This window comes from Grus americana, chromosome 7 (assembly GCF_028858705.1).
Source record: "Grus americana isolate bGruAme1 chromosome 7, bGruAme1.mat, whole genome shotgun sequence".
In the NCBI taxonomy this organism is placed as follows: domain Eukaryota; kingdom Metazoa; phylum Chordata; class Aves; order Gruiformes; family Gruidae; genus Grus; species Grus americana.
Genome location: NC_072858.1, coordinates 8,108,028 through 8,117,880, shown reverse-complemented (window position 1 = coordinate 8,117,880; position 9,853 = coordinate 8,108,028). Strand labels below are relative to the sequence as shown.

At 53.0% G+C, this 9,853-nt stretch overlaps 1 protein-coding gene across 1 annotated transcript; it reads right to left on the bottom strand.

Annotated features, from left to right (window-relative positions):
• Positions 1 to 3,870: 3,870 nt before the first annotated feature.
• VAX1 (ventral anterior homeobox 1) lies at positions 3,871 to 8,425 on the bottom strand. Its single transcript, XM_054832297.1, has 3 exons — positions 8,188 to 8,425; positions 6,189 to 6,376; positions 3,871 to 4,444 (listed from the first exon to the last, which is right to left on the bottom strand). The coding sequence occupies exons 1-3, from the start codon at positions 8,423 to 8,425 to the stop codon at positions 3,908 to 3,910; spliced, it is 963 nt and encodes a 320-aa protein (XP_054688272.1). The 3' UTR covers positions 3,871 to 3,907.
• Between the last annotated feature and the right edge of the window lie 1,428 nt (positions 8,426 to 9,853).

Below are 9,853 nucleotides of genomic sequence, written 5' to 3'. Positions count from 1 at the left end.
AAAACAAGCAAGCAGTGTCTCTGGGAAGCACACAGCTTCAAAACAGCTTTGGTGTAGTTGGGGAAAAAAAAAAAAAAGAAAAAAGAAACAGGACTATTATTTATAAGCAGGTTTTTTTTGTTTCAGGCCCACTGTATATATGGATGTGAGTATGTGTGACTTTTAACTTGTGCTACGCAACAACACAGCTACAGGTGGTATTCCCTCCTCCTTTTACAGAAATCAGATGAACATGTTTTAGTTTGTTCTGTAGAAAGCAGGGGCTTTAGGCACCCAGGAACCCCATGCATTTGAAATGCAGGGAGTTTCAAAGGAAACAACAAATTGCCTGCCTCCCTTCTGGGGTCCAAGGTTTTGACCTGAGCCACAAGCAGAGACTGGAACAGGACTGTGAAAATCCTGAAGAGCCTCCCACTTTTGCTCTGACCTCAGCCCAGAAGCAGCCTCCGGTACGGAGGTGGGACAGGCAAAATTGGAAGGAAACAGGGGAAAAAAATGAATAATGTCTTGAAGTATTTATTTTACTTGAAAGCTTAGACAAGAACCCTTTGCACTTCAGGGCACATCCTTAATTGGAAATATTCAGAAATAATTAATAATAATGAGAATAAAAATATCTAGCTCTTCTACTGACACAGGCTGCAAAGCTGTAAAATAAGGATTTCTGCTATAGTGCAGAAAATTTAGCTTGACACTGGCTTAAATTGCCTTAGGTGAGGAGCAAAGAGCTTACACTGACCATGGCTCCAGCTCTGGGATTGCAGGTCAGGCCAGCTACCAGGGAAAAGGGCCTCATGGTGCCTGTGTGAGGGGCAGGACCCCCCCTACTGTCTCCGGTTAAAAAAATAGAATAGCAGAGAAATCCCCTTTTAAGATGAAGGCACCTGATGCAGCTCTGGCAGGACACAGTCGTGCTCATGTTCCCCATGGGTCAGAGTGCAGCAGCAGATTTGGGCAGCAAAGTGGCCCCATCTCAACAGCAGAGAGGTCCCTGTGGAACAGGGCAAATTCATCACGCAGGACAGCCCCGCGCGGGGCAGGGGAGCCTGGGAAAGGTTTGAGCGGTGGCGATGGCCTCCTTGGCAAAGGCAGCCCAGGCCAGGGCTCCTTTCTTCATCCAGGGCTGCAGGTTATGCTGTGCAGTCCCTGTAGGCAAGACAGAAACCAAAAACTATCCTCTCCCGCAGGGTCTCCCTGGCAGATCTGTTTTGCCACACTCAGCTCTTTTCTTTTTAACACTGCTTCCCCTCCCCTTCAAGTTTTTCAGTCTTGACCAGCAGTTTCCATGTCACCTCTTCAAATATTACCTGCAATCCCCTCCTTCACCCAGGTTGCCCTTCCCCAGATCATTTCTACACACTTTAAAAAAACCCCTAAAACCCAAACCCAAATCAAATCACCATCGCCACCACATCCTTCCCTCTTAATCTTGAGCAGTGCATCTGCCCTGGCTGGGACGGGCTCACAGCAAAGCCCAGCGGAGGCTGCCCCAGGGATCTGCGGCCGGGGGGAAGCCATGGGGTGGGCAGGTGCCACGATGCCGAAGGCGGCTTGTCCCAGGGAGCCACAGTTTGATGCCTTGCTGTGGCCTGGGAGGAGCTAGGGCCTGGAGGGGGGCTCCCAAAAAAACATGGGTTCTGCCCTGCACTGGCTTCCCAGCAAAGGACTCTCAGACCTGGGCTGCCAAGCAGGATGGAAGCAAGAGCTGTTTAGAAAATACTTGTAAATATCCATACTTATGCACGCAAGCATATATATATATTTTTTTATATATGTATGTACATTTGTAAATGCTTATATAGATATACACACACGTATGTGCATCCGTAAGTGCCTGCCAGGCCCGGCACCCACTGCCAGGCAGGAGGAGAGGCGCGGAGGCGAGCTGTGGAGCCCGGCCGTGGCACCCGGTGGCACCCGGCTCGCCTCCCCACGGAGGGCCGTGCCGCCCTGCCACGGGATCGGGCCCGCGGGGCCGGGGAGCACTGCGAGGGCCGGGTCGGAGCCGGGGAGGGGACAGGGAATGCCCCAAACTGCCCCAGGAAGAAGAGATCCCGTTCCACGAAATGGACTTCAAAACCCCCCGCTTCAAAATTTAAAATAAAATTGAAAAAAAATAATTAAAAATTGGGGAGGGTTATGTAGGGATAAGATTTTTTTTTTTTTTTTTGGCAGCGCACGTATTAGATGAAGGTAATTTGGGTGCTACAAATATAAGACGAAAATACACCTAATTCCATCATCGTATAGATATAATATATTTCACTCTCACCACATAAATACAAAACATCCAAATATCCAAAACATTCAGAACAAAAGTTAGTAGCAAGGGCTCAGCACTCGATTCATTCATTATTTTTTTTGACTAGTTGCCTAGAAACTTCAGACGTAAATAATTTACAATAAAATTACTATTTTCTTTCTGTCCAGCTCCTTCTGTCCAGTTCTGGTCTATAATTAATTCTATATACTACAGCAACCATTCCACTTTTTGTAAATTTTTTTTTTTTTTGGTTACAGTTTGGTGGCACGTATTTATACAGTTTGTAAACGCCATGTGTTAAAGTTTAAAGAAAGAAAAGAAACTTAAAACCAAAGTCAAGAAATATTTTTTTTTCCAAAGAACTAACTAAGTACAGCATCCCTTTTCTGGCAAATTCAAGTACCAAAATTAAACAGGAAATATTCGATCCGGAATACTAGAAGATGAAATACATATGTTTGTGGAGAAAATAGCAGTAAGACTTATGAAGGAAAAAAAGAAAAAAAAAAGATTGTTACATAGATGTATTTTAAAGTACAAAAATAACAACAAAAGATACGCTTTTTATATTTTGCGTTCGTTTTAAATGAAGTGTGAGCAATATACGAGAGGGTTATTTTAGGAGGAAGGAAGGCTAAAGATTTTTTTTATTTAGATGCGCATTGAAATTATTTGGAAAAATCAAATAGGAAAAAGAAAAATTACCATCGCAACAGATCTGGATGCAAATCGAGTCGCGACTTCCATTATTTATCTGCAGATTTGCTTTTTCAGATAAGGTCTGCAGGACTGGCCCGTGGGAATGAAAAAAAAAAAAAAGAAAAAAGGGGCGTTGTGTTATCTCGAAGGGAGAGACAGTTTTATTCAAAATCTCTGCAGCCACTGGTTTCTGTCTCCCCGCTTCGTGCGTGTATTTTCAAGGCAGTCCGTTCCGGCCCTTCCCACATTCAAGATTTATGGTGAAAAAGAAAAGTTGCTGGGCGTTTTCCTGGCTGGTATTAAGGGCAAACGGCAAGGACGTTACCCGGGGACTGTAGTGCCGTGAGTGTGGGTGAGACGGGGGCCACGGGTGGAGCCCCCAAACCTTTGTGCTTAGGAGTCACTGAAGTCTGGGGGGGGGAGGGAGGGGAAACCCGGGCATCACCTGGCAGCTCCATCTTCCTCTCTCCGAAATCCTTCTCCCTCGCTTGGCATTGGCTAAAGCCATCCGAAAAAGCCCGGCCAAACCGCACCCCATCCGCTCTCCCTCTCCGTCCCTTTCCTAACGGTGTCAAAGCAAACGAACAGACAGACAAACACCCCCCCCCCGCCCCCCCCAACGGACAGACAAACCCCCGGGCCGGCGGGGCAGGGAGAGCCGCGGGGGCTGCCCCGCTCCCGTCGGGCTCCGGGGAGGCGCCCGCAGCCCCTCCGCCGCGCCCCGACCCCGGCCGCCGCCTCGCCTCGCCCCGCGGGCGCCGGGCCCCCGCTCCGCCCCGGCCCCCGCTCCGCTCCGCTCCGCCCCGGCCCGCGGAGGGAACCGCGCCGCGGGGCTTGGAGGCGGCGGCGAGGGAGGGGGCTGCCGGCAGGCCGCCGCGCCGCCCGTCCCATAAATACCGCCACAAATAGAGACTATAAATATAAATACGGGGAAGTTACTTAGAGTCAGTCCAGTGCTTTTTTCTCAGCGCTTTCTTTATTGTTGGTCCGGGAGTAGGGCTCGAAGGCGGACGAGCTCAGGTAGCGGGCCGACAGTTCCTGCAAGTTGCCCGCCAGCGAGCCGGCCACGGCCAGGGGCGCGGAGGAGAGCCGCCCGGCCACCGAGCCCAGCAGCGCGGGCACCGGCAGCCCGAACAGCCCGTGCCCGGCGGCGGCCGCTCCGTGCAGCGCTGCCGGCGGGGGGGGTCCCGCCGCGCTGCTGGCGGCCGGCGGGTGCGGGGAGCCGCCGGTGGGAGCCGCCGCCGCCGCCGCGCTGCCGCTGCCAGCCGCCAGGCCGGGTCCGCGCAGCGCCGAGCCCAGGGCTCCGGTGGCGCAGGGCGGCAGGAGGCCGGGCAGCCCCGGCGGGGAAAGCAGCCGGCCTTGCTCCAGCAGCCGCAGGACGCTGCAGGTGGCGGCGGTCTCGGACACCACCGACCGCAGCTCGGAGTCCTTGCCCTGGTCCTTTTTCTGCTTGGTGCGCCGGTTCTGGAACCAGACCTTGACCTGCAGGCCGGGGAGAGAGGCAGGGTCAGCGGGGCGGGGAGGGACGGGCGGCCCCCCCCCCCCCCCCCAGGTGCCCCGGGACCCCTGCACGGCTCCGCGGGACGGGGAGGGGGGGGGACGGACACGACTGCGGGGAGGGCGGGAGGGCTCCAGCCCGGCACTTGTCAACGGGGAGCGTTTTAAAAACGCACAAAGCGACACACCCCGACACCATGTCCTGGGTGCTCCCCGCTTCGGGTTGCGCCCGAGGGGAGCAGAGGGGAATCCGAGAGCCTTTAGCTCTTTTTATCGCACTGTGTCTTTAACCTGATCCGTCTCACTTGATCCACTTTTACTGTACGCCAGTAGTTCCCTGGGAGCCGGATCCAGCCCTTTCCCCACCGCTTTATTCTAAGGCAGCTCAGCCGGAGCCTCGGCACGCCCGCGGGCCTGACCGCGGCCCCCAGGACCGGCAGCCGCCCCCCTGGCCCCACTGCAGGGACCCCGCACGCTGCCACCGCCGCTGCTGCCCGCTCGGGTCCAGCTGCCTTTCCTGGGTGCAACAACAGCTCTGCGCTTCTTTCCCCATCTCCCGGCCTGGACAGTCTCTCTCCCCTCCCCACTCATTTTAAACAATATTTAACTTTAAAAAAGAATTCTGGAAGCCCTCAAAAAAAAAAAAATCTCAAAAGAGAAAAAACCCCAAACAACACATGGCGGTGTCTGTAACCTACGAGCTATTGAACTTGTCATTCCTATCCGGTAGGAGAAACAAAAAAGCTAATTAGCTTGTCAGGGGAATTTATTGTTGTATGATATTTTGCAGAAATATGAAACCGGCTTTCAGAAGTTTGATCTTTTTAGATGCTTCCTCGCACTCTCGCATAGTTTTAACCCGCCTGACAGCCCCCAGCCCACGGCCGCTCTGCTCTGCAGGACGGAAGGGCGATTGTCCCCCTCGGAAATACAAGGACTCAAAATACGGCCCAAACTTCAGTCCCGTTCCCGGACCTTTCGTACCCAGGAAAGAGCGCTCAGACCAAACGTCCCTAATCCAGCGGCCCCCAGGGGAAGGTGTCAGCCCCAGCGCCCCCAGGTTTTTGCAGCTATTTTCTGTTTGCTGAGGGCCGGGAGCGGCTCGGCCTCTCCTCCCTTCTCCCCGGCCCCAAGCAGCACACCTCTGCGCCCGGGGGCAGCCGGCACCGCAGAACCGGGGGCACGGAACCCCGCGGGCCGGCGGTGGCGGGGAGCCGCGCCCCGGCCCGGGGAGGGGTTTGGCCTCATGGCCAAGCTCCCGCGGACCCGTGGGACGGGTCGCATCGCCGTGTGCAGACCCACGCGGCCGCAGGAGAGCCCACGGAGGTTGTGTGCGGGGCCATGCAGGGCCGCGGGAGCCCCCTCCGCCAGCAGCCCCCCTCCGGGGCTCCCCCTTCCCTGGCCGCGGGAAGTTATAGGTTCCCTCGCCGGGACGCCTCAGACACGTACCCCCCAGCTCCATCCCTCGGGCGGTCAGCGGACACCCCCCCCCCCCGGACACGCGTGGGCACCTCGGGGCGGTCTCTGCCCTCTCCAGCGGGCCCGCGCCCCTGCCCGACAGCTCCCGGGGCCTGCGCGGTGGCGCGCAAGAGTCGCGCAGGGCCGTGGGGCCGGCCCACCCGTGGGGCCCGGCGCGCAGTGGAGATGCCTAGGCCAGGAGGGGGGGGGTCCCGCGGCGCGGCGCAGGGCATGGCAGGGCAACTGGGGCTCCCCGTCCCTCTGGGGCTACCTGAGTCTCGGAGAGATTGAGCTGGCGGGCGAGCTCGGTGCGCTCCCGCCCCACGACGTACTGGCAGCGCTGGAACTCCATCTCCAGGCGGTAGAGCTGCTCGGCCGTGAAGGAGGTGCGGGTCCGCTTGGGACGGTCCAGATCAAGCCCCTTAGGCAGAATAATCTCTCTGATTGAACCTTTGGCATCTGGCAAAGAAAGGCACAGTCAGCTTTACACCCAGGCAACCCTCCTATCTTTTTTTTTTTTTTTTTTCAGTTTTTCCGAGGGAAGGAGCCATCTCCAGGGCCTTCAAGACTGAGACCCAAGTCAGGATGGAGCAGGGTCCCTGAGATTGCGGCACTGCACCTGGCCACTATACCCAAGGAAGAAAAAAAAAAAATAAAAGAGGTGGAAAAAAAAAAAAGAAACCGCAGAGAAGGAAGGAGGGGACGATGGGGGCCCAGGGCTCTGGAAATAATCCCCTCAGCCCATTTAAAATTTGGCTCGAATATGTTGCACTGACAGTACGACACTGTGGCATCACCCAGGACCCCTCTGGGACGCTGGGGAGAGACCCTCCAGGCCGGGCTTTGTGCCTGGAGTGCAGGGCTACTCTTTGTTCCCCCTGAGCTCCGGGTTAGGGCTTGCTGGAAGCCGCCACACACACCCAGCCTCCCTCCCAAATATAAAACCTCCTTATTATTATATTTTAAGAACAAGTTTCTTATACGAAAAAAAGCAGGCAGGAGCTTTCAGGGCATAGGCAGCGCTGCCCCCGAGCTGGCTGACTGCCCACCGCGAATCTGGGGAGATCTCCAGCCCACCCAGCACACGGGGGAAAGCATCGCCGCCGCCGCTGCTTTGGGGTTTTGGCAAAGAGGAGAAGGAGGGAAGAAAAAAAAAAACCAAAACAAAACAAAACAACAAACCAAATCCAAAACAAAAAACCAAGGCACCAAACAGCCCACAGAAACCTCACTTTTCTGGTAGCTCCGAGCGAAAGAAAGCGGGACAAATCTTATTAACACGACTGTCAAGTTAGAGCCAGATTCATGTTACGTTAAAGCCTTCCCAACTTTGTTTTCCGTAATTTTATCTCCTCGGTACGTTTTAAATCAGAGACAACCACATCATTTTAATCTGACCCCTCTCTGGGTCAATCGGTCGCGCAAGGATTAATTATTGTTTACAAGGCCTGCTTCGTACTGATTTTGTTCCGATTCTGTTCTCTCCCTCCTCCCCAAAATGCACTTTAATAAAATTGAAATTTCTTCAGGTAATTTTTTTCTGGAGGGGAGGGGGTAGGATCAGAATGATTTAATTAGTTTAGCCTGGAGGAGAGACGAGAATTGAGGAAAATAAAACGTATAACTATAAAAAAATATTAAAAAGCCCTTCGTTATTCCTCCGTTGATTTTAAGGCTGATGGTTATTTTAAAATATCCCTTTCTGCTGGGATGGTGAGCGCGGGGAGAGGGGGGACAGCGGGAACCCTTGCCCTCCGGAAAGGACCAGAGAGAGCCGGGCGGGAACCGCAGCCCCGCGCCATTGTACGCGGCAGCGGCTGCAGGCGGGCGGGATGCGCGGGCGCGGAAGGAGCGCGCCTGGCCGGCGGGGCAGAGCCGCGGCCCCTCCGAGCGAACGCTGGCCCCGGCGAGCTGCCTGCGGGGACGAGCACCCCGGGAAAGGTGCAAAGCAGGAGGGGGGTAAAAAAAAAGAAAAAAGAAAAAAAAAAGAAAAAAAGCGGGGCCGGCCCGGTGCGGGGCAAAGCCGGGGAGGAACCACCGCGGCTTAACTTTCCCCCGAGCCGCTGGCGGAAATTCACCGAAATAAAGCCGGGCTGGAGCGGGGCTGCAGGGCACAGCCCGGCCGGGATTGGGGAATCTCTCCCCCGGAGCCGTAGGAAGGTCTTTCAACCCAGGGACGGACCAAAGGCAGAGCAACAAAATAAACACATCTCCCGGGCGTGAAGGGAGCTCACCTTCCCCCACCCTCGCGAAATACCTCAAACTCATACCTCTAACTAGGATCCTCCTGCAATAGTCCGGATCAGCCGAACTAGATTTACTTTTATTACAGTCTTCCGTAGCTGCAGAGGCAGAAAAAGTCCCTTGCTGATCCTTCAAAAAAGAAGTAGAAATATTTCCTTCAGACCCTTTGCTTTCCTTGCCCTCTTTATGTCCGTTCTTCGAGACCCGGTTAGCTTCAGTCTCTGAACTGCATCTAACGTCCATTTTGTCTTGTTTCCCAAACATGTAGTGCAATAAAAACAAACAAAAAAACAAAAAAACCAACAAAAATATAGAGGAGTAGAAGAAGAAGAAGAAGAAGACGAAGTCTGTGCTGGATATTGCACGGCTTAGGGTCAGATCGGTGGGGATCTGTAAAGCACCTTGAGTAAGGAAGGTCGGGTTTTATCCCACTGGAAAAGCAGCGGCTTCCTCAGTCCCAGCGTCCTAATGTGACTGTCCAGCTTCCCAGAGCGCCCAGTGATCAGGTACTCAACAGTACAACTCTAAAATGATTTAATGTCTGCCTTATTACAGAGACATGTAGTTGTTAGACACACAGAGGGACGCGCACTCGCTGTTTCAATTGATTACGGGTAATTTTGCAGCCTCCACATTTAGGTTACCTCATGAATACACTAAATTGTTTGGATAATATATCAGATCGTAATGGATGGTTTGTGTGCTTGTCCCCAATCAAGTAGAGTTTAGCCAGTGAATAAACTGAAATGATTGGTCTTGCTTTCAGGAAACACACAATCAAAAGACTGAGACTTCCAGAAAAAAAAAAAAAAAAAAAAGAGAGGAAAAAAAAGGGGGGGGAGAGGGGAAAAAAAAAAACTTTTGACAAGATTCACCCTGAATTGTTAGCACCATTAGCAGCCATTATTAACTTTCTTCAGTATGCCTTTGACCTCCCGATTATATAGTGGCTTTCTCCAAAGCACGCCAAATAAATCTGAATAAAGCTGCTAGGAAGGGCTGGAAAAATGCAGTTGTAGGGGGGTGAAAAAAAAAAAAAGCCCCCTGAATTCTAAACAAACAAACAGATCCCCAGCACGCACACACACAAAAAGTTCTTCTTTCAAGCAGATCTCTCCAAGGAAGCAGGTTATCTTGGCCAGCAGAAATCCTCCTTAACACATCTCCCCACAGACAGCCATCTTAAACTCCTACCTCTCCTTATTTCAGTCCCGATACTTGCTTTTTGTGCTTCTCCCTCTGTGTGTGTGTGTATGTGTGCGTGCATGTGTGTGTGCTAATTCTGCACCTTCGCAAACACTGAACCTATTCGCAGAGCCTGCTCATTGGGAAAAAAAAAAGCCAAAAAAAAAAAAAAAAAGCCAGCTTTGTGTGCAGTGGATCCAGGAGGGGGGGAGAAAGGGAAAGGGGGAGAAAGAGGGAGAGAGGGAGGGAGGGAGGGACAGAGAGAGATAGCCCGTGAAAAATCTCAACTGCAAGATCCACTAAAGGAGAAAAAAGTTTTACTCTAGCTATTTCATTGTCTCTGCTACAATATCTTTGAGAACCGCAACAGCCAGTAATCCAATAAGACCATTGATTAGGCTACAATGATTCAATTCAAGCAAATGGCCTTGTGCAAAGAGCATGCTCCAGTCCTTCTTGTCACCTTGCAGGGCAGAAGCCCTCTTCATGCTGCTCTCCTTATTCATT

Bases quoted from the DNA above. Each gene is read 5' to 3' on its own strand.
- VAX1 (XM_054832297.1), bottom strand. From the start codon at position 8,425: ATGTTTGGGAAACAAGACAAAATGGACGTTAGATGCAGTTCAGAGACT. The intron at 6,377-8,187 runs GTATGAGTTTGA...TTTCTTTGCCAG, and splicing joins CAGGAGGATCCTAGTTAGAG to ATGCCAAAGGTTCAATCAGA. The intron at 4,445-6,188 runs GTAGCCCCAGAG...CCCGGCCTGCAG, and splicing joins TCAATCTCTCCGAGACTCAG to GTCAAGGTCTGGTTCCAGAA.